General features: G+C 39.4%; 1 protein-coding gene across 1 annotated transcript in view; it reads left to right on the top strand.

Moving 5' to 3' along the window:
• The window catches only part of FBXO10 (F-box protein 10), a 144,633-nt gene that overhangs the window by 92,826 nt on the left and 26,516 nt on the right, over positions 1 to 25,291 (top strand). The window contains exon 8 of the mRNA XM_089670912.1: positions 23,726 to 23,878. Within this exon, the coding sequence (XP_089527038.1) occupies positions 23,726 to 23,878 (153 nt within the window). The remainder of the gene's footprint in view (positions 1 to 23,725; positions 23,879 to 25,291) is intronic.

Here is a 25,291-nt window from a genome sequence, read left to right as displayed (position 1 = left end):
CAATGAGTCCAAGGATTTTATCCCAATACCTAAAGGCATCCAGGCTGCCATTGTCTAGCCTGTAGAGGTCTGTGCGTCCCTCCATGGATATACCTCCTCAGAGCATCACTGACCCACCACCAAAATGGTCATGCTGAACAATATTACAGGCAGCATAACGTTCTCTGTGGCTTCTCCAGACCCTCTCACATCTGTCACATGTGGTCAGGGTAAACCTGCTCTCATCTGTGAAAAGCACAGGGCACCAGTGGCGGACCTGCCAATTCTGGTGTTCAATGGCAAATGCCAATCGAGCTTTATGGTGGCGGGCAGTGAGCACAGGGCCCACTAAAGGATGTCGGGCCCTCAGGCCACCCTCATGAAGTCAGTTTCTGATTGCTTGGTCAGAGACATTCACACCAGTGGCCTGCTGGAGGTCATTTTGTAGGGCTCTGGCAGTACTCATCCTGTCCCTCCTTGCACAAAGGAGCAGAGTATATAAAAATTGTATGCACATACATATATTCTCCATGTATTCCAGTGGCCTTTGTTCACACCAGTGCAGTGTGTTCCGGCCCAATCAACAAAAGTTGCATATTTTCTGTATGGAATGCATCTGGGAAGCCGCAAAATGCTTACAAAATGCTTACAAAATTAACTGTAATGCATAAAAAATGCACCAAAACACACTGATACTGTACTGAATTGTGATGAAGCAAAAAAAGGTGGTGGGGGGGAATGCATCAAAAACGAACCTGAATGTGTCAAAAATGCCCATGCAGAAACACATCCGGAATGCAGAAATTGTGCTGTGAACAAGCCCTTACACAAAAAAACAGCTTATCGTCCATTTAAAAAAACTTGAAAACACCCTTTGCATCACGAGTTGAGCTTTCTTCTTGATTTGGGACTTTATTATCTACAGTGTAAGATGCTAAAAAGGATGAAGAGCTACAGGAAGAAAAATCTATGATTCATCATTCATGTTTCTGAAATTTCAGGGAGTTATGGTATGTGTCAACTATAGACGCACAAATACATGGGCATGTGTCATCCAGCCAAGTCAGTGTAAAAATATTTACTTGCTTTGGAGGATTTCTTCTGTTAAGAAGCACATCAATGTAGATGCTTTTGCTTCCCAACAAATGTTTAGAATTTGACTTATGTCTGCATTATAAAAGCATATATATGTAAAGGAGAACTTCTCTAAAGCACCATTTACATCCATGCTGTCTATGTAACAATGTGTAACTAATAATGCATTGTAAGGAAAAAAACAATTGCAAAATGTTTTTATGATAGAGGTTGTCTCACTAAGCCCGCAGGGCACCTGTCTACAGTACCCCACCCGTAGTTCACAAAAAACTACATTATGAAAATTTAAAAAAATCACACACATTGAAATAAAGTGCATTAAAATACCTTATTGCTGGATTCTGCCGGCTTCCTTCTTTGTGTCATTAACATCATTGGGCCTCATGGAGGGATTTAGGAAAGCTTAGGATTTTAGTTATCAAAAGATTATGCTGCTGCACTATACTTGAAAATATTATCCTGATGTATCTCTAATGGATGCCAACATCCCTAAAATAGTAGGTTGTATTGGAGATGTAGTTGGAGCTTTAAATGCATCGAAATAGTAAGTAAAAGTTACAACAATCTTTATTAAATATAGATATGTTAAAACTTGTCAGCCGTAAAACATTGAACAGGTGGTAAGTTGAAAGGTAAGTACAATAATACCATACAAAGATATATCAACATTACAGAATTCCTAGATAGTATCCGACATGTTTCAAAGTAAGTCTACTCCTTCTTCAGGGACGAGACTGTGTGCATGAATGGTATAGCCTTTAGAAGCTGAAACATACATATTGAGATCATAGAGCAATTCTATCAGCAATTATATACAGCTTCATTAAGTGGACATCAAAAAATACATACAGCATATTACAGTGACGGCCAGAGAAAGAGAAGATTTCCGCCACAATAAAAGCATTTGGTGTATAACCGAGTTTGCATATTCTCCCCAGATCACATCCAGGCAGGCACCGAGCAGGCTGGGACCCTCCAAGGAGGCACTTAGGCTGCACTGCCAGCCACAGAGGCAAGCTACATACAAAGAATAATAATAATACCATGTAGGCAAGAAGAGGGGATATCATGTCGTTTTTGTAAAAAACATATGGTAACCAGTAGGTCTAACAAAACATCCACTGTTACTCATGCGAGTACAAATTCTATTAGGCCAATATTCTCAGGGGACTAATGGAAAAGCACAGCTCCATACACAGTAAGATCCTCTAGTTTTATAGACAAAATTGATCCTGAAGAACCTGCAAAAAATTTCAAAACAAAGACAAAAGGCCTCCATATAAATCACAAAAAAGGCGTGTATAGATGTAGTCACCTATTCCACCCCATTGAGTAGAAGAAAAACAAGACAAAAAGAAACCAGAGAGACGGGGACCGGCTTACCTAAATGGAAGACTAACTGCAAAACCACACAGTAGTATGTCCGGCTTGTCATCCAAGGATGAAGAACAAAGCGTAAGATCCAAAAGGGGGATCTATTTATATCTCTAAAAGTATATGCATCAAATGAGTCACCGCCCCCTGGTCCAAAGATGGCGCCGAACACCAGAGCTCTTCCGCTCCTCCACCTCCGGGCATAAGGCTCCACCCCCTTAGTGCCGGATGACAACACGCACCAAGATAACGCCAGGCAGAAAGGATGAAAGCATAGTCTCCTGAAAGGAGACATCCCAAGCTCCAGGGGCCATAACAAAACTGCACGTTCTAGGCACCACCTTAAAAAAAGAAACCCACACATAGCCTGATTTGATCCCAGCCATCAAATAGGCCAGGAGAGCAGCAAAGCAAGGCCCACACCAATGTACAGTACAGTATACAAAAAAACAACAACTGTACAATGTGAAATCTATTTATGGAAAAGAGCGCCTATAAGAGAATATTTGTACAATATCTATATTGTGAACAGGATAATGGTATCATTATAATACAAACATAGATCCCACCTCCCACTTCTATATTTCCAAGAAGCCACCAAATTGATTACACAATATTTAATACGATAATGTTCCAAAAAACAATGATAGAGATATGTTAGTGCATATACATTCTACTTAGAAAAGTGAAGTATCCTCTTTTCCTAAGTAGGGTGGATATGAACTAACATACAATAAATGATAGAGGTATGTTAGTGCATATCCATCCTACTTAGGAAAAGAGGATACTTCACTTTCCTAAGTAGAATGTATATGCACTAACATATCTCTGTCATTGTTTTTTGGAACATTATCGTATTAAATGTGTAATCAATTTGGTGGCTTCTTGGAAATATAGAATTGGGAGGTGGTATCTATGTTTGTATTATAATGATACCATTATCCTGTTCAAAATATAGATGTTGTACAAATGTTCTCTTGTAGGTGCCATTTTCCATAAATAGATTTCACATTGTACAGGTGTTGATTTTTTTTGTATACTGTATTGTACATTGGTGTGGGCTTTGCTTTGCTGCTTTTCTGGCCCATTTGATGGCTGGGATCGAACCAGGGTATGTGTGGGTTTCTTCATTTAGGTGGTGCCCGGCATGCACAGGCCGCGCCACTGCTTTTGTGGTGAGCATGGCCTTTTGTTATGACCCCTAAAGCTTGGGATGTCTCCTTTCAGGAGACTATGCTTCTCACCTTCCCGCCATCTTGGTGCATGTCGGTGGTTTGCCGTTACGTGACATCACAAGAGCGGGGTGGCGCCGTGCACTGACGCTTCAGGCAGCGGAGCCTGATGCCCAGAGGTAGGGGGGTTTCTCTCCAATACAACTTTCTACTGCACTATACAGGTGTGTGGGTTTTCAGATCCTCAACTTTCCCAGGATCCTGCAAGGAGACCTACAGATGTCAGCTTGCCTAGTCTGGGAATAATAAGTGATTTTTATGATTATCTCCCAAAGCTTTTCTTTTTCATTTCTGTAAAGCCCCTTTCACATGGGCGGCCTGATCGGGTCCGCCTGTCAGTTCTTTAGGCGGATACGATTGGACCCTCCATTATTCTTTATGGGGCAGAGAATGTAAATAGACATGTGCCCATTTACATCCACCTACATCCAATCCAATCCTATTCACTAAAACAGATGAATAGGGATACCTTCCCCATCCATCTAGCAGATTGGATCGGATGGCAGTTGGATGTAAACTGATAGGTAGGTTTACATCCAACCACCCATGAAGGACAGTGGGCTGTGTTTGTGCCCACTCTGCATAAGCGGAGGAGACACGGACAAGCCATCTGCTTGCTGAGCAAGCGGACTTATAGCGGAAAGGGCCTAATACAGCATTTTAACAGCAGAAGGTGGGAGGCAGCAATATATGCACAATATGATTAAAAGGATAAGTTCAGCTTTTGACCAAAAATAATAAATGCACATTTTTTTACAGGTCAAAAAATGTGCATTTACTATTTTTAGTTTCAGGAGCCATCAGCAGATTGCTGGTGCCATGCAGGTCTACTGCAGACCTGACAGTATGTCTGCTTTCCTGTACGGGATGTACTAGCAAGCAGATATACTGACAGGAAGATTCAATGAACTACCACGGCGTTCCACAGCGCTTTGGTAGTTCTATGAGAACTACAAGCTGACAGATGAAAAGACTGTCGGGACTTGTAGATCATTCATTCACATAACACTGCGAATGAATAACGCGGCCTGACGGCGGAGCCCTCCACAGCCACGCTGTTTTGAAAAAGTGATAGCTAGTACAGGGAACTTCTGCCATAGGTAGGGGGTGGGGCAGCGGGCAGCGGCTGCAGCATTGGGAACATGTTACATGTTGCACCCTAAAAACGTATGGAACATGCAACACGTTTCCAAAGATGAAATTATCCTTAAATTTTTTTTGCAATATTATTATTATTAATAATAATAATGTATTAACCACTTCCTGACCACCCTATAGCAGATATGCTGCTAGAGGGCAGCACAGGTGCACAAAATCACATACAGTATCTCACAGAAGTGAATCCACCTCTCACATTTTTGTAAATATTTTATTATATCTTTTGTGACAACACAGAAGAAATGACACTTTGCTACAATGTAAAGTAGTGAGTGTACAGCTTGTATAACAGTGTAAATTTGCTGCCCCCTCAAAATAACTCAACACACAGCCATTAATGGCTAAACCGCTGGCATCAAAAGTGAGTACATCCCTAAGTGAAAATGTCCAAATTGGGCCCAAAGTGTCAATATTTTGTGTGGCCACCATTATTTTCCAGCACTGCCTTAACCCTCTTGGGCATGGAGTTCACCAGAGCTTCACAGGTAAGCAAAGTGTCATTTCTTCAGTGTTGTCACATGAAAAGATATAATAAAATATTTACAAAAATGTGAGGGGTGTACTCACTTCTGTGAGATACTGTATATATATATGTGATTTTGCATTTCCAGGTAGGGGGCGCAAGCGAGGCCGTGTCTGTCGATCATCGGGTCCCGGCCGGTGATTACACGCCGGCACCCAGTGATTCATGAACATCTCCGACGGGGAGGAGAACTGTAAGTAAACAATGCAGTTCTCCTCCCTGTCAGCTCGTGCACACTGCTTTGAATGGCTGTGCACAGCCATCCAAAGCAGTGTGCTTACAGTGAAGCATGCAAACACCGCACCGTAAAACAGTACACAGTTAATCCTTTGATTGCCCCACGTGTTAACTCCTTCCTGCCCAGTGCCATTAGTACAGTGTCAGTGTTTTTTTTTTATCACTGATCACTGTATTGGTGTCACTGAGGATGTGACTGACACCAAGTCAGTTCCCCCAGTGTCAGAATGTCCCACTATAACTCGCTGATTGCCGCCATTGCTAGTAAAAATAAAAAATTTACGTGTGTTGGGATTTTTTCTTAGCAGACATGTAGCAGAATACATTTTGACCTAACGTTATGATGAAATTTGATTTAATTTTTTTACTGGACATGTTTAATAGCAAAAAGTAAAAAATATAGTTTTTTTCAAAAAATTGTTGGTCTTTTTTTTTATAGCGCAAAAAATAAAAACCGCACAGGTGATAAAATACCACCGAAAGAAAGCTTAATTCATGGGAAAAAAATGGATGTAAATTTCATTTTGGTGCAGTGTTGCATGACCGCACAATTGTTAGTTAAAGTAACGCAGTGCCGTAACGCAAAAAATGGCCTGGTCAGGAAGAGGGTAAATCCTCAGGAGGGCAAGTGGTTAATAATACTAATATTTTATTTTTTTTATTTACAAAGAATATCCAAAAATTGATTGCAGTAGCTTACCCAACAAATAAAAGCAGGCAGTACATTTTACATATTAGGGGCTTACACAGTTATTACTTTATTACATTTTAAAACTTTCACATTTAGAATTGATTTCACATTTATTTACTGAGATTGTATGCAGTGGCTATTTCTGTAGAATAATATATTTCTTATAAGCATGAGTTAGAAATGATATAGCTATCTATTGTCATTGAGCTGCTAACTGGATTTCAGGGGAAATTTGATCCTCTGACTTAGTATACTGTAATTGTTTTTCTAAACAAGATGCAAGTTTCAATACCAAGGGAAGAGCTCTCATTACATATGTAAAAGTCTTATCCTAAAACTAGCTACTGCACAGGCATTTTCTCTGTGCTTCCAAATGACTTGTGCCATGGTTCATATCTCTTTTTAGCAAAGCCTTATTGTTGTAGACAGATTCAATCAAGTCATTCTGATCAGGCAGCCTTGCCTGCCTTCTGAGTGGTGAAGTGTTTATGTATTGTATATTACTGGAATAGTGAGAAGACTTTGCACTAGCACTACATATTTCGAACAACTGATTCATTATAAGATGAGGCAGCCCAAGTGTCTCAGTACGTGCTTCATTCTAGAGCTGTCGTGGATTCCTTTAGTCAGTGGCATTCAGCTGGATACTTTTTCTTAAAGCCTCCCAGTAACTTTTTGGTAGAAGAAATTATTTTTGAAGGTGCGACAGACAATAAACACAGTCTATTTCTTACAAAATATATTTCTCTCTCTGCTGTTAGACTGCTTTTGGACATTTTAGTTGTCTAACAATTTCTACATTCCTGTGTCCCTCAATATATACTGATTTATTACAGGTACTTATTTAGCGCCATTGAATTCCACAGCACTTTACATATATATTATACATTATTATTGTACAGGATTTATATAGTGCCAACAGTTTGTGCAGCACTTTACAAAATTAAGGTAGACATTACAGTTACAATACAATTTGGTACACGGGGAAACAGAGGGCCCTGCTCATTAGAGTCTAGGAATCACAACAGTCCCTGCCCTCAAGGAGCAATCTGAGGCCCCTGATTCACATTCATAAATACACAATTTAGACAGGAGTCAATTAACCTACCAGCATGTCTTTGGAGTGTGAGAAGAAACAGGAGTACCCGGAGGAAACCCACGCAGGCACAGGGCGAACATGCAAACTCAGGTAGTGCCATTGTTGGGATTCAAACCAACAACCTCAGTGCTGTTAGGCAGAAGTGCTAACCACATAGCTACTGTGCTACGTTTATTGTCAATAGACAATAAAGAAAAATACTATTTTTGAACATACCGGAAAATCCCTTCTCTAGAAGTTCAAAGAACCTGCCTTGTGTTTTGGCCCTATGTACTACTTGTTCACATAACTGAAAGGGGTTATAAGGGGGCTGACTTTTAACATTTTGTTTCTGTCAGGGTCCACCTCCTGATGGTAGCTGCAAATATCCCAATTGTCTAAAAATTTCTACATTCCTGTGTCCCTCGAATGACTTGAAGAAAAAGATTTTACAGTACAAAAACCTTAATTTATTCTGATTGTAATTATTGAGCACATTTCCACTTCATAGCCTTGCTTTTCTGGTATTTCTGAGCAGGGCTAAGGATACATTGTTGGTATACTAAAGAGGCTGGAAGCAATATTTTATTACTGTATATTGTTGTAGAAAATGTGATGGGGGGAAAAAAACTATTCAGAATAAGTGTAATATATGTCATTGTGCAGTTCCCATCAAAGCAAGTGAAGTATTGTGGATGTGGATGTTTCTACATGTTATCTATCTATAACGTTTAAACACTTTATTTCTCCCATCTGTACACCCTCTAGGAACCAGAACAATATTTACATTTCAGGCTATGAACCTATTTAATCTGTAATAACATTGTCATTAATTAAGATAACAGAGTGATACATAGACATTTTTAGGACACAAAACATTTTCTATTTGTGATATTATCTTGCAAAAATTATTTTATTTTTATGCAATCCTTTGACAAAAACTGTAACAAACTGGAAAAAAAAGTTTTTTATTTGATCAGTGTTAATTTAAAAAAGGAAGCTACTGTAGCTGGAAAGTATGAATTTTATTCTAGTTAAAATGTTTATGTTCTAGTTAAAATGACCTTAAAATTGATTGTGGTTCAAAGCATTGCAAAGTTTTTTGCTCAGTCCTTTGATCTAACTTTGTATCTCCCTATCTCCTATCTAAACAGTGTTAATAAACGTGTCAGATGTGTGTCCTTTTTCAGGCAAAAGCTATAACTGGAATTACCAGCAAATGGGGCAGGGGGAACTGCAGCAAGAAAAAATAATAAAATGTGTTTTTATGCCCTGTGTACTTCAAGGACGTTTTTTGTATGTATTTAGTAAACCCAACTAGTTAATACTAAGACTATGTTAAAGCAGAACTGCACTGCTTCTAAAAAACACAAACCAAAAATAGTATTTAATTCATTTTTAATATTCAAAGCAAGTTTGCCCATCCAGCCATGTCTCCATGCTTTATTTTGCTGAGAAATCACTTTAAAAAACTATCCCCAGCATTTCTGGCTGTGGCCATCATGAGTAGGAGTAGATGATTCATGTAGAATTTACTTCCTGGAATCCATCTGCCCTTAGCTCCGCCATGCAGGCAGGAGGGTGTGCATAGCTGAGAAAACCCCTTCTCCCCTCCTGAATACTCCTGGGATGTATGACATGATTGCCTAGGCCTAGAAACCAATAGGTAACTGAAGAAATGTAAAAAAAAAGTTTAAGAAAAGTAAATATGATATACTTTACTATCTATTTACTAATGTTAGCAGCTTGTGGATTACAAATTATTTATTTAATAGGTGGGGGTATACATTATTCACTCCATGCAAAATATACATGTATACACCAATGCATGTGTGAAACTGACAAGTTTAATTTAAAGGATGCAGTAGATTCAATAGATTAGTGTTTTCAGCTTTTCTGTGTATGCAACATAGACATCTGTGTGTCATTATATATTAACACATGCTGTCCTCATTATTTTGCATTTAGCTAGTTATGCATTCACTACTGGGGGAACACAGTAAATATGCATGGTATGTATGTGAATACTTAAAACAATATCTGGTATACCCAGACTTGAAAGCTGGATGCAACAAGTGAGGTTTAATAAACATCCTTAACCCTTTTCCACAGCTGCCTCCCCGTCCTTTAAGATCTTAATGCCAGGAGGTCAGCTTTCCCATCATGTGACAGCTGTGATTGGCTGTCACAGTGGCCACATGATCTGAAAGCTCCTGATTGCAAGTATGCATTGTGAACTCTCCGGTGCACATTTGTTACTGTGCTGGGAGCGTGCATAATGTGACACACGTGTGGCTACTTGGCATTAATGCCTGTCAGCCAATTGGGAAGAGGTTAAAGCATAACTGAATCCAAAAACAAAAATGTAGTATATTGCAGCTTTCCAGCATTCTATTTTAACCGCCTCCCGCCTGCCATATAGTGCCGCCTATCAGTGCTGCCTTTCAGTGCCCATCAGTGCTGCCTGTCAATGCCAATCAGTGCCTCCTCATCAGTGCCACCAATCAGTGTCCATCAGTGCAGCCTATCAGTGCCCAGCACTACAGCCTCATTAACGCACATCAGTGAAGGAGAAAAATCACTTATTTACAAAATTTTATAACAAAAACTAAGAAAAAACTTTTTTTTTCAAACTTTCCAGTGGTTTTTGGTTTGTTTAAGAAAAAATAAAAAACCCAGAGGTGATTAAATACCACCAAAATAAAGCTCTATCTGTCACAGAAAAATGATAAAAATTTCATATGGGTATAGTGTTGCATGACCACGCAATTGTCATTCAAAGAGTGATAGCGCTGAAAGCTGGAAATTGGCATGGGCAGGAAGGGGGTATAAGTGCCCTGTAGGCTAGTGGTTAAGTGTGTTACCATTGAATCCTATATAATGTTTGTTTTCATGAAAGTGCTTCAAAGTTGCAGCAAGCAGGATTTTTTGGTGCACTGTACCTAAAACGCATAGATGTGAACGAGGCTAAAGACATGGTGGCAGCATACATTTTCTTTTTCAGGCATTTTTTCCTTTCATTTTCACCTGTAATATTGTGAATAACCATGGCTCCTTGTAATAATAAGGAGCCATGGTTATCAAGTCTGGACTTCAGAAATGTATGCCTTTGTTTTTCTTTATTACATGGTGGACTGATGGGACTTGTAGTTTACACAAAAAAAGATGAGGTCCTTTCGTTTCAGCTCTCAGGAAGTGGCAAGAAAACCGGTGTTTTCTGTATTTGTGATAATGTTCTTAACCTATATGTGAAAACTAATGCAGCCACTATATTTTATGAATTTTATCATTTTGTAAAGTTTCATTTTTGGATTTAGACATGGTTTAGTGTACTTGTGCATAAATTAAATTGTGCATTGCACTGTACTGATGTTGCCTAGACATGAGAAGTTCTTTCATTCGCCCAAATTTTTCGTTATTCGGAAATTCAGAGGTATCTAAATTTCCAAATTACAATAGTAACGAATTTAAACAAAGATGAAATAGCTAAATTAAATTTGGCAGAAATTCGAATCGAATTCAAATTAAATTTGAAAATGAATTTTAATCTAATTCAAAAACAGAAGTAGAATAAAATAGAATAGAAATTAAAGGAATAGAATAGAAAATAATAAATTAGAATAGAAAAGCAAAGAATAGAATAGACTAAATCAAAACAGAATAGAAAATAAAAGAATAGAGTAAAATAGAATAGAAAAAAAGGGAATAGAAAATGGAATAGAATATAAGGGGCTAAACTAGAAAAAGAATAAAACAGAACAGAGTAGAATAGAAAATAAAAGAATAGAACAGAATGGAATAGAAAAGAATAGAATAGAAAAAAAAACAATAGAATAGAATAAAATAGAATATAACTGTCTTCTGAAATTCGAATTTCAAATAGAGTAGATTAGATTAGAATAGAATAGAAACTAAAAGTAGAACAGAAAAGAATAGAAAATAAAAAGAATACAATAGAAAAAAACAATAGAATAGAGTAGAATAAAATAGAATTTCAAATACAATAAAGTTTAATGGAAAAGAATAAAAAAGAAAAAGGAATAGAATATAACTATTCGAATAGAATAAACTTTAATACAATATATTAGAATAGAATTGAATAGAATAGAAAAAACTATAGAATAAAATCGAATATAAGCATCTTCCAAAATTCGAATTTCAAATAGAATAAATTTTAATTCGAATGCCTGTTCAAATTTTCCAAATTTGGTTGAACTGAATTAAACAAAACTAATAAACAAAATGAAGTCCGAAAACAAATTTAACCAAACAAAATTGTTTAAATGATGCATCAAAACAAAATGAATTTTTGCATTCTGCATAAGTCTAATGCTGACAGTTTATATTGTCAGCCGTCTCATGCTGTTTTGTAACTTTTGATTTATCCATAGGTTTGATAGAACTGATCATCCATGTAAACTTTACTATTTGCTATATAAGGCTTGCAAAATCTATTGCTGGATTATATGCCATGTAATTGCTGATTGTAATTATAGCATACATCTGTCATTTTCATCGATATTATACAGATATAGATATATAAAGAGCAATGCTGTTATAGGCACCTGTGGGCAGCAGGTGAACTATTATCCTTTTAGCCAGCTCTCTTGCTGCGGTTAATCCACACCTGTAGTTGGGGGAGTGCTCATGCCATCTGCTAGTCTAACCCCTGGTTGACATATCCACGTTGCGCGGGCACAAGAGCCCATTCATTTGGAATCCCGTGCCACAGAACATGCAGGGAAGAAGTCCTTGCACTTCTTCTTAAAACGCAGCCCTCACGGGAACTGATTTTCCCAGTACGGTTGCGATTTCCAATGCGGGCGGCGTGCCATTAGAATTAATGGCACCCGCCTGCGGGTCCGCATTCCTCTGTGCAGGTGGTGCGTCTTCACAGACTTTTGTGCGGATCCGCAGCGGCACCACCCCCACATATGTGAACCTAGCCTAAAACGGTATTGCAATGCACATACACTCTAGTAAAGTTGAATATAAATGCATAGGTTTTTGTTTCATTCAGTTAGTGGGCTGAACAAAAAAAACGAATGGATTCCCTCATCCATACAGGTGAGGTGGATTGGGGAATCCTCCCTGCTCTGCTATTGTATTATGACAGCTGGACGACTTCACTTGGCTTCAGTGGCTTATTGAATTAAAGTTTTCCAGCAGTCATGTTCAACAGAATTCAAGCTAATGATCAACTTCGGTAAGTAGAGAGGGCCACACACACAGAACGAAATTCAGCTGGTCCCTGCTGAACCGGCCATATTTCGATTCATGTATATCCAGCTTAAGCCTGTGCCTTTGCCCAGCACTGGATACAAACTCTGCTTAGTGTGTGTGTGTGTGTGTGTATATATATATATATATATATAATATATATATTCGGGTAAAATAAGTATGGAAAACGTCACAATTTTTCTCAATAAATATATATCTAAAATTGCTATTGACATGAAATTTTCACCAAATGTCCAAACATACAAAGAAACCAAAACAAATAAGTTCAGAAATTAGATTATGTGTAATAAAATAGAATGACATGGGGAAAAAGTATTGAACACACTAACTGAAATGTATTTAATACTTCGTACAAAATCCTTTGTTGATAATCACAGCTTCAAGATACCTCCTGTATGGAGAAAGTAGTCGCATGCATTGCTCAGGTGTGATTTTGGCCCATTCTTCCACACAAACAATCTTCAAATCTTGAAGGTTCCATGGGCCTTTTCTATGAACTCTGATCTTTAGTTCTTCCCATAGATTAGATTCAAGTCAAGTGATCGGTTGGGCCATTCTAGCAGCTTTATTCTCTTTCTTTGAAACCAATTGAGAGTTTCCTTGGCTTTGTGTTTGGAATCATTGTCTTACTGAAATGTCCACCCTCGTTTCACCTTCATCATCCTGGTAGATGGCAGCAAATTTTTATCAAGAATGTCTTGGTACATTTTTCCATTCATCCTTCCTTCAATGATATGAAGTTTGCCAGTACCATATGCTGAAAAACAGCCCCACACCATGATCTTCCCACCTCCAAACTTCACTGTTGGTATGGTACTTTTGTGATGATGTGCAGTGCCATTTAACCTCCAAACATGGTGTGTATTATGGCATCCAAGAGTTCAATTTCAGTCCTATCTGACCAGACTATATTCTCCCAGCATTTCACAGACTTGTCTAAATGTTGTGCAGCAAACTGTAAAGGAGCTTCAACATGCTTTTTTTTTTCAGCAATGGAGTCTTGCATGGTGAGTGTGCATACAGGCCATAGCGGTTGAGTCCATTACTTTTTTTTATTTTCTTTGAAACAATTGTACCTGCTAATTCCAAGTCTTTCTGAAGCGCTCCACAAGTGGTTCTTGGCTCTTGGACAAATCTTCTGATAATTCTTTTCAACCCTCTGTCAGAAATCTTGTGAGGAGCACCTGGTCGTGGCTGGTTTATGGTGAAATTATGTTCTTTCCACTTCCAGATTATGGCCCTAACAGCGTTCATTGGAACATTCAGAAGTTTAGAAATCCTTCTGTAACCAATGCCATCAGTATGTTTTGTAACAATAGGGTTGCGAAGGTCTTGGGAGAGCTTTTTGCTTTTACCCACCATGAGATGTTTTATGTGTGACACCTTGGTAATGAGACCTTTTTTATTTTGAGACTGAACTAGCTGATATTTGCACTGACAAGGGGCAGGATTGCTTTCTAATTACTGATAGATTTCAGCTGGTTTCTTTGCTTTCCATGCCTTTTTGTACTTCCCTTTCTTCATGTGTTCAATACTTTTTCCCTGTGTCATTCCATTTTATTACACATAACTTAATTTCTGAACTTATTTGTTTTGGTTTCAATGTATGTATGGATTTCATGGGCTGTTACTGACTGAAATTTTCATGTCAATAGCAATTTTAGAAATATATTTACCGTATTTGCCGGCGTATAAGACGACTTTTTGACCCTTGAAAATCTTCTCAAAAGTCGGGGGTTGTCTTATACGCCGGTACACATGTTTAGGGGGGCTGCGGCATTAAGTACAGGGGTTTGCAGGGGCTGATGTCTCTTACCTGGATCCAGTCCCACGACGATCCGGTCCAGGAAGCGCGGCATCTCCATCAGTTCGGCCACTGGATGTTCGTGCGGCTGCTCGGCTCCGCCTCCTCACCGGTGATTGGCCGCCAGAACTGTAGCTCAGGAAAGGCACACAGGCAGCCAATCACCGGCGAGGGGGCGGAGCCGAGCGGCCCCGCGAAAATTGAGTGCCGGAGCAGCAGGTAAGTGTTCTGTGTAGAGGTGCTGCTGCAACCACATATGCTGGCTGCAGCAGCACCATACGAGAACAGGGTCAGCAAGTCTCAGTGGGAGGAATAGTGCCCCATCATTGGTGTCACTGATACCAATGATGGGGCACTATTCCTCCCACTGACACCAACGATGGGGCACTATTCCTCCCCCCCACTGACACCAATGATGGGGCACTATTCCCCCCCCCCACTGACACCAACGATGGGGCACTATTCCACCCCCCACTGACACCAATGATGGGGCACTATTCCACCCCTCACTGACACCAATGATGGGACACCATTCCTCCCACTGACATCAATGATGGGGCACTATTCCTCCCACTGACACCAATGATGGGGCACTATTCCTGCCACTGATACCAATGATGGGGCACCATTCCTGCCACTGATACCAATGATGGGGCACCTATTCCCCCCACTGATACCAATGATGGGGCACTATTCCTCCCACTGATACCAATGATGGGGCACTATTCCTGCCACTGATACCAATGATGGGGCACTATTCCTCCCACTGACACCAATGATGGGGCACTGTTCCTCCCACTGACACCAATGATGGAGCACTATTCCTCCACTGATACTAATGATAGGGCACTATTCCTGCCACTAATGCCAATGATGGGGCACTATTCCTGCCACTAATACCAATGATGGGGCACTATTCCTCCCACTGACATCAATGATGGGGCACTATTCCTCCCACTGGTGTGCATTGGAAGAGGGGTAGTCTTATACGGCGAGTATAGCCCAAACACTACATTTTAGCAGGAAAAGTAGGGGGGTCGTCTTATACGCCCAGTCGTCTTATACGCCGGCAAATACGGTACTTAGAAAAATTGTGACATGTTCAACCTTTTTTTTTTATCTGCTGTATATAACTAACATTATATATATATATATATATATATATATATATATATATTAGACATGTATCAGTCTAGAAAGATCTACAAAGCCATTTCCATCTCCATTTATCCACAAATGACTCATCCAGGAGGTCATAAAAGAACCCAGAAAAACATCTAAAGAACTGCAGGCCTCACTTATTTATTTATTTTATTTTTATTTCACTTGCCGCAGTTAAGGTCAATGTTCATGATTCAACAAAAATGGCATCCATAGGAGAGTTCCAAGGCTAAAGCCACTGCTGACCAAAAAGAACATGAAGGATCGTATCACATTTGCCAAAAAAAAATCTTGATTATCCTCAACACCTTTGGGGAAATATTCTGTGGACTGATGAAACAAAAGTTGAACTTTTTGAAAGGTTTGCGTCCTGTTACATCTGGTGTAAAACTAACACAACATTTCATAAATAGAACATCATGCCATCAGTCAAACATGGTGGTGGTAGTGTGATGGTTGGGACTGCTTTCCAGCTTCAGGACTTGGACGACTTGTAATAATTGATGGAACCATGAATTCTGTGCTCTACCAGAAAATCCTGAAGGAGAATGTCCGGCCATCGGTTCGTGACCTTAAGTTCAAACGCACTTGGGTTATGCTGCAGGACAATGATCCGAAACACACCAGCATGTCCAGCTCTGAATGACTCCAAAATACAAACTTAAGGTTTTGGAGTGGCGTAGTCAAAGTTTGGACTTAAATCCAATTGAGATGCTTTGGCATTACCTTAAACAGGCCGCTCATGCTTGAATTAAAACAATTTTGCAAAGAGAGGGCCACAATTCCTTCATAGTGATGTAAAAGACTCATTGCCAGTTATTTCAAAGGCTTGATTGCAGTTGTTGCTGCCAAGGGTGGTACAACCAATTATTAGGTTTACGGGGCAATTCATTTTTTACGTGGAGCATGACAGGTTTGGAGGGCTTTTTTCCCCTAGTAAATAAAATCATCATTTAAAGACTGCATTTTGTATTTACTCCAGTTATCTTTGTGTAATATTAATTTTTTTTAATGATCTGAATCATTTAAGTGTGACAAATATGCAAACAAATAAAAAAAAAAAACCAAGAAGAGGGGCAAATACTTTTTCACAGCGCTGTAAGTTGTTTTGCACACTACATGAATAAGTATGACTACTTTTATGATTACTAGTCATGTTTTGCTATATTTTTTCCACTACCTCTCTGTGTTGTTAGACTGAAAGATTAGACTAAGATCCCATTTATGTAGTTGTTTAGCAGATTTGTTTGAAGTAGTCTTCTATTTTGAAGTAAATGCTGGCTAACACTTTGCACTTTACATTTTGAATAAAGTTCATGTTGTCATATTTAGTGTTTCTGATTGATGCCAGTAACTCTGATAACGTCTCTAGTACAGCAAATATGTTATTTGACTCTGCACTGAATACCTGGATTTACCACAGGAGACTTTGTATCTTTGGTTCAATAATTTTGCAGAGGCGTTGAAAACAAAAGTAAAGCTTATAGCGGTGGATCTCTAACCTTTTATTACAGAAGAGTAGTCATAGAGAGCTTCAGAAATAACAATACAGCTCCAAAGATATAGGAATGGACTAACGATTAATATACAAAAAAAAATCAATTCATAGTAACCTGTTGATATTGTAGAATGACATCCAGGTTTCAGTGGATTGCCTGTGTTAATTTATATTCATTGGGGATTTTTTATCATGCAATGAATAGCAGATGTGCATGTTGAATGAAAAGAAGCTTGTCTAATGGTACCCATCACTGCCCTGGCTTTTAGCACCCTGGGATGTGCCTGCCATTTAAATTTAAATTATGCAGTCATCATTCATTTGTTACCTGTTTATGTAATTTTCTGCTTGACAATTCAATTATCCAATTTATGGTCAGCTTTAAATTACTGGACAAAACTCAGCCAATCCATTGCTTTGATTATTTGGGATCTGAATGCATGCCATGCGACTGTGCTGTATTTTGGGGAAAGTAAGGGGGTTGCTAGACCCTGGTACCTAGGACATATGGATGGCCCTAGTCTTATTTGCAGTAATTGTAAACATACTTCAATGCTGCTTTCGTTGTGAGATTTTTAAATATTATACCAGCATTTTCCCTTTCAGTTGTTTAGAAATATGTACAGTAGATCATTTAAGGAAATAAAGAAGTTTGTTAAATTGAAATTAATTACTAGCTTTTATTGTTTCCTGCACTTTGCAATACACATTTCTAATTTACTGTGTTGATTAATTGAGTGATCTACATTCAATGCACAATAAGTCTTTTGTTGTTTGTCAGATTTTTAATTATTTTTTCAGTAATGTTTATACATTTATTTATGTAATTGTATATATAAAAAAATGACAGTTATGACTGTTTACATTCATTAAAATAAAAAGAATATTAGCTCTGATTTTTTTATTACCAGTGAAAGTCATTCCACAAGTATCTGTTTCTGTATGGCTTAGTTAGGGATATTATCAAAATGATTATAAGGCGTGGGGGAGACGTGGTATTGCAAAATACTTTTGGAAGTCCTTTTTATTACCCTGCCTGTCAGGAAACAACCAGAGCACTGATTGTTTAGTATTCAGAAGGTGCAGCAATAAAGGAGAAAGCGAACAAAGAAAAAGACCGGAAGGAAAAAACAGAAATGAGTACAAGAAAATGTGCAATAAGCTTCACGCCACTTCAAGCTGGGTACCCAGGAGTGCCTTGGGTTTCTAGGAACTCTGGCAATGCAGTTGTGTTAACTCAGTCATCAATCATTATTTACCTGTTATGTATATAGATCTGGTGATTAAGGCTGGGTACACACAGGCCAGATATTGGCCAGTTCAACAGAAACTGGCCAACATTCAGTCAGTGTGTACAGCTGTCTCTTTGACAGAAGCAACGGCTGGAAAACCAGAATCCGATCAGCGCTGGCAGCCAGCTCTGATCAATGTGTTCTGGTGGGGGGGGGGCAGTCCCCCTGTCGGAGCGCAAAGGTACAGCGGGGGATTTTGGCGCACTAACAAAAAAATTTTCCCATTCGGGGTGAACAAAAAAAATCTTTATGTGTACATGAGGCTTAATGGTTGTGCCATTGCCATTACCAGGCTTTATGTTGCATTCTTCAAGAAAAATAAACAGGAAAACTGGTTGCTATGGGCAATAGTTCCACATCCAATATAGCTGTCTTAAATCAGAATTCTAACTGATGAAACTCTTGCTTGCTGTGCTGTTATAGGTTACTATACTATTGTTATCAATTTCCGTTGGTGTTTGTGGAGCCTTAATAAAAAGGTCCAGTAATGTTAAGTCCTTTGCAACATAAAAATGCAACAACATTTGTTTTGAAATTTTATTAAGCCTCGGTTCACACTGCTGTGACTTGGGGTCCAACTTGTGAGATCCCGAGTTGCATGACATCTGAAATCCCATGTTAGTCAATGAGAGCTGTCTTAAGTAGCATTACTGAAGTCGCTCTGACTTTAGAAAAGGTTCCTGTACTACTTCAAGATGACTTCTATCTGACTGGTGCCCAGAGACTTTAATGGAAAATCGCCTCCAAGTCGGATCCTCGTCTATATTGATATGATTTGGATCCGACATTATAGGAAGATTACCCAGGCATTCCCTGAAAGTCGCTTCAAAGTCGCATCAAGTCGCCGGGATGTCGCCTGCCAAAGTCCCACTGTAAGTTGCATGACTTTCAGGTCGCAGTAGTGTGAACCAAGTCTAAGACTCAACTAGGCAAGCAAGTTTTATGTTACACTTCTTCCCAGCAACATCTATCTTTGGGTCCTTGTAACCCCTTCTTGAGTAAGAATACAAAGAGCCATAAAGCAAGGAAACATTGCACATTGGGCCTATCTTTCTAAAAGATATGTGCATATGCAGGGCATCGATCATACATGGACATCCAAATCAGATCTTATTGTGCACCTGAAGTGCATGTGAATAGATATAGGTACAGTGTAAAGAAGCTGAATTTATAAAAGTGCTGTTTTCTTTGGAGTGTACTCTCCAGTGTCTGACTGTACACCAGCTAAACCATGGCTTGCCTAAAGTAAATGTAATTTTATTTAACATATTTTCCTCCAGCTAACCACTCTTAACACTTCTAAATACCCACATACCATGTAGAAATAAAACTGTAATACATGTGCATGGCTGTGACAGCATAGCTTGTTTGCATTTTATTTATCTGAATATTTATTAATCTGAAAGCATCAAAGCAGCACTATGTGAGTGAGTTAAGTGATGGATAGATTTTTCATGAATGTGTAACGGTCTAATGGCTTTCAAAAGCAAAACAATCTGAAAGCTTTCAAAAAGTAAAACATGGTGGGGGCCAGTATAGAGGGGGTGGGGAAATGGAGGTACAGGAGCCAGAGGTAGGTATCTGGGTGATGGATAGAAGTAGGGGTAGGGGGAAGAGCCTTAGAGAGGCTAGTTCTGAGTTGGTAAATCCCAATAAATATGCCAAGTTACATGATGTTGACGATATAAGTTCAGGGGTGGCACAACTGGAGCAAGCCTCTTCCCCTAGCTGCCAGGGGAATGACTGCACCAGTAAGGAGGGGCAAAGGATACAGGCAGGGCTAAGCAGATACTGGTGGTAGGGGACTTAATTATTAGAAGGACAGATAGGGCAATATGTCACAAAGGCTGTGATCGCAGAATCGTATATTGTTTACCGGGCGCTTAGGTTTGGCATATAGTGGATCGAATGAACAGATTGTTGGGTGGGGCTGGGGAGGACCCAACTGTTATGGTACACATTAGTACCAGTGACAAAGTTAGAGGAAGGTGGAGCATCCTCAAAAATGATTTCAGGGATTTGGGGGCTTTATTGAAGAAAAGGACCTTTAAGGTGGTATTCTCAGGGATACTGTCTGTACTTCATGCCACACTAGAAAGACAGCAGGAGCTATAAGAACTTAGCAAGTGACTGAGGAGTTGGTGCATGAGGGAGGGTTTCAGGTTCCTGGCAACTGGGCTGACTTCTCAGTTGGTTACTGGCTGTGTAGTAGGGACGGACTGCACCTTAATGGGGAGGATGCAGTTCTGTTGGGGGAGAGGATGGCCAAAAAGTTAGAGGGGCTTTTAAACTAGGTGGGGGGGGGGGAGATCAGAGGAAACATTAGCTAGCAGTGAGCACAGGTCAGAGGGGGATAAAACCATCATACTTAAACCATGGGAAAGTGGGTTGGCAAAACAATATTACAGTCACAGAACAACTAAGAAATAATATGCACCTGTACAAAACTGAGAGGTGTGAACACAAATGCCAGGTTCAACCACCTCTGGAGTATGCCATCCAGTTCTGGTTACCAGTCCTCAGGAAGGATGTGCTTGAGTTGGAGAGAGTCTAGAGAAAAGCAACAAAGTTAATAAAGGGGGTAGGACCTCAGTTAAGTGGAACAACTACAAACAGTAAACTTATTCTCCCTAGAGAAGAAATACTTGAGAGGAGATATGATGGCAATATACAAATACCTCAATGGTGATTCTAACATAAGCAGTAAACTATTCAGTCTCAGGGAGTATAAGAAGATGCAGGGCCACTCAATGAAACCAGAGAAGTTGTTTAACCTTAAACTGTGTAGGGGGTTTTTCACTGTCAGGGCGGTAAGGATGTAGAACTCACTTCCACAATCTGTAATGTTAGTGGGAATTATTGATAGTTTAAAAAGAACTCTTAGATGGGCATCTTAGTGAGCACAATATACAGGGATAAGGTCTTTTGACATGAACACATGCACACCCACATACAGTAGGTTGAACTGCATGGACTGGTGTCTTTATTCAACCTTACTAACTATGTCAATGGGAAAAGCCTGGTGGATGTAGCCACAAACATCTAAAATGAACTCACAAGTGGGAGAAATTTGTCAGTTTGATCTACCTAAGCTGATGTGGTATGTGCCACAAGAGCAAGCAGGTGGAAGGGCAACAGCATATATAAGTCCGATGTGGGACATGTATGCAGATATATGAAGGTTTTCTATGTATTTTTTTCTGTTGGTTGAACTAGATGGACTTATGTTTTGTTTTATTTTTAAAACCTAACTATGTATAGAGGTTTCCAACACTATTCAAACATATTGGAAAAACTGAGGTAGTGCTACACTTCTTTGTATTATTATGTATAAAGCGTGGTCTAATTTGCTCCAGTGGGGGAAAAAATAAATTCCTTCCTGATCTCCTAGAAGGAAATTGGATATTTCCTGGATCAACAATCTCTGGTGTTATTACCTATAAGATAGATATATATATGTATATACACATACAGGGCTCAACAAATCCCAGGCAACAGGTCGCCATGGCGACTAGAAATTGTGTCCTGGTGCCTGGGGTTTGTCAGCCATCTGCTGGCAGGCACTGGGATTCTCCCTCTGCAGCCAATCACAGCTCAGAGCAGCAGGCTTAGCCTCCTCCTCCTCCCCTCCGTCCAATCCTTGGCCGGCGCTGTGTGAAGTGTTCTTGCCCCGCCCTCTCTCTGTGGCCAGCGCTGCAAGGGGGGGAGGTGTTGCGACCCCGCTCTCTCTTTGGCTGGCGCCGTGTTTGAAGTGTTCCGGTCCTGCCCGCTCTATGGAAGACTGTGATGGCAGCTCCAGGGATGTGTTCTGAGGCACCAAGGCTCTGAGCGGTGCGGTGATAAAGCTGCACCTGGTGGTCCTGGCCTCCATAATGGACTGCAGTGAGTGGAGGAAAGAGGTTCCAGCCAGGGTGATCAGGACTCTGCTATGTAGGGCCCCTGTATCATATCCTCTTTGTGCTAGTCACGTGTCTAGGAGAGGGCCACATAGAGCATGTGTGGGGCCCCTGTGTTGTGCTGATCATATGCATTGTGTGATATGGGGGGCAGTATTGTGTGATATGGGGGGCGCTATTGTGTAATATGGGGGGGATGTACTTTGTGATATGGGGGGGCTGTATTGTATCATATGAGGGGGGCTGTGCTGTGCTGTGTGATGTGGGGGCTGTACTGAAGAACTCGACAAATCCCAGATCACCATGGCAACTATAAATTACGCCCTGATGCCTGGGCTTTTGTCAGCCATCCGCCCTCGGGCACCGGGGCACTGCTTTACTGCAGCCTCATTAGCGCACATCAGTGAAGGAGAAAAATCACTGATTTACAAAATTTTATAACAAAAACTAAGAAAAACGTTTTTTTCTAAATTTTCAGTGGTTTTTGGTTTGTTTAAGAAAAAATAAAAAAACCAGATGTGATTAAATACCACCAAAATAAAGCTCAATCTGTCACAAAAAAATTATAAAAATTTCATATGGGTACAGTGTTGCATGACCGTGCAATTGTCATTCAAAGTGCAACAGCACTAAAAGCTGGAAATTGGCCTGGGCAGGAAGGGGGTATAAGTGCCCTGTAGGTGAGGGGTTAAAATAGTAGGAATAGCCTACTAAAGTTGTGAAGGAATAAAATCAGAGGCCATGGCAAAGATACACACCTTCCAATTGTCCTGCTGACCATTGTTATAAGAATGGACAGCAAGAGAAATTGCTAAATTTTAAAGTTGTCACTGGAACAGGAGGTGAGGGGAAGTCTTCCAATGGTGACATCTGTCAAAGGTAGAGTTTGCCCTTACTTTGTGATGATTGTCATACATGTCATGTCTCTGTGAACTGGGAATCAGGAGAAATCTCCCATGCAGAGACAAAGTTAACATTAAGCTTGTCAAAGATTCTAACCCCTCATCATTGTGTCCAAAAACCATAAAAAAAAAGCTTTGGCTGATGCTCAGATTTTAGTAACATTGTTAGTCAATTTTTTAACACAAACATAATTGAAGAACAGTCCACAATCAGTCCACCATGTTTTAAAAAAAAAAATTGGAAGATGACTATTATTTGGGAAATCTAAAAGCATGAAGAGCAACATGCAGTTACCTATAGCAAAAATTAATTTTCTATCTAGCTGCAGCTAGCTAAAAGATGATGAGTTTGTTTAGGCTTCTAAAACTAACACATGTCCTTGTATTGTTTAATTACATTTATAAATAATCCAGATTGTGCGTTTTTATTATATGTAGTTGAATTGATTCAGTTGGCAAAGACAGCTGGAGCAGAAGGTGTACATAGGAAAAAAATAACATATCACTAGCTTTATTGTGTTGAATCTGAAATGTAAAATAATGTTTTTAATTACCATTTAACAGAAAACGTCATCCGTGAAAATCAGTGGGGTGGGGTGGATATCCGGAGAGGCGGTGATCCAGTTCTCAGAAGTAATCTTATATGTTGTGGATATTCCGATGGAGTGGTCGTTGGAGAACGAGGCAAAGGTCTTATTGAAGGAAATACCATTTATGGTAAACAGTGTTATATTTCCATGTTTTCGTTACTCAATTGCTGAGATTTTTCTTAAAAAGTATGTTTTGCTCACTGGTTAAAATCTGTATTAGATGATAGCATATATTGAACATCTGTAATGAATTATTTATTGTTATTATTCGCAATATCAGAAGGAGAGCAATGATAGTTGATGAATCTCATTTAAATCGTATTTATTATTTTTTATACATATTATTTAGGATGAATATACCAAAAGCTCAAGGACAGGCAAACAGTGAGACATACTTGTTACCAATTAGGGTTTGTCTAGACAGTGATTGTATTATGTTGTGCTCTGTGAGCACTCTGCAGCATCATGCGGCATCAAATGGCAGTAACATAGTACATTTCGTACATGATCAGAGTTGAGCCCAGATTACAGTTTCCTGTGCTTTGAAAATAAATGTGCAATTTCGCATACTGAAGAGGGAGCAGGGAAAAAAAATTTTTTCTGTCACCTCATTTTCAAACCAGATATTACCAGCATGTAAGTCTTTTAAACAGTATCATTTTCTGACACTGAAGTGAGGTAGAAAGGCTAGTGAGAGGTTTTCAGTGGATTCAATAATTGCTACAGATACGAAGAGGGTGCTTGAACAAATGGCATCAGTTATGGTACTTTAAAAAAGCCATTCCAATGAATTTGAATGTGATCTGGTTAAACATCATTAGGTTGCATGCATCCTAGTCTGCATTGGTGTAACTATAGAAACAGTGGTAAAAAAAATATATTTATTTTGCTTCTCTTTAGAAGCACTGTAACCTCATGCTCTTTTTGTATCTAACTAATGTATACATAATGACAGTATAAAGCAGTATTTATAGGATTTGTTTGCAGACCTCTCTTTTAATTTTGTTAAGGAAATGTTTGGTAGCTTTATACTTGTTTTTGTTTTGTATTATGGTTTAAACTAATGTAAAATGTCAAAAATGTTTCCTCTTTTTATATTCATGGAAATGTGAAATATTGAATGTATGCATGTTGTGTAGTTTTCAGTCCAGACAGCAGGTGGAGCTTTAAGTGCTTTTCACATGGTTTTCTTCTGACTCCTTAGCTCCTTTGTTGTGGAAGTGATTCTAAAAGTAGAAGTTTTTTTGCCTTAATGTATTCTCTACATTAAGGTAAAAAACCTCTTGTATGCAGCTCACTCCTCCCCTCCTTATACTTACCTGAGCTTGATCTGCTCTGCAAGGGAGGATTTTTACGTTACCTGGATATGGGCTTTAAGTACTGTGGACTGTCTTAACACTTGTGTTTTGCATAGAGCACCATGACTGTTGCCTTGTCACTACATATTAGTAGAGGTGCAAACTATTACTGGACAGTTCTCCCTGCACCTAGACTTGGCCTCCTGATGCACCATCAGCTTAGTCCAGTGATCATAAGCAGG

The sequence above is a fragment of the Staurois parvus genome, unplaced genomic scaffold (genome assembly GCF_062004578.1).
Source record: "Staurois parvus isolate SC_StPar_1 unplaced genomic scaffold, SC_StPar_1.0 ptg000096l, whole genome shotgun sequence".
In the NCBI taxonomy this organism is placed as follows: Eukaryota; Metazoa; Chordata; class Amphibia; order Anura; family Ranidae; genus Staurois; species Staurois parvus.
Note: the sequence above shows the minus strand (reverse complement) of the source record. Positions and strands in the feature narration are given on the sequence as shown.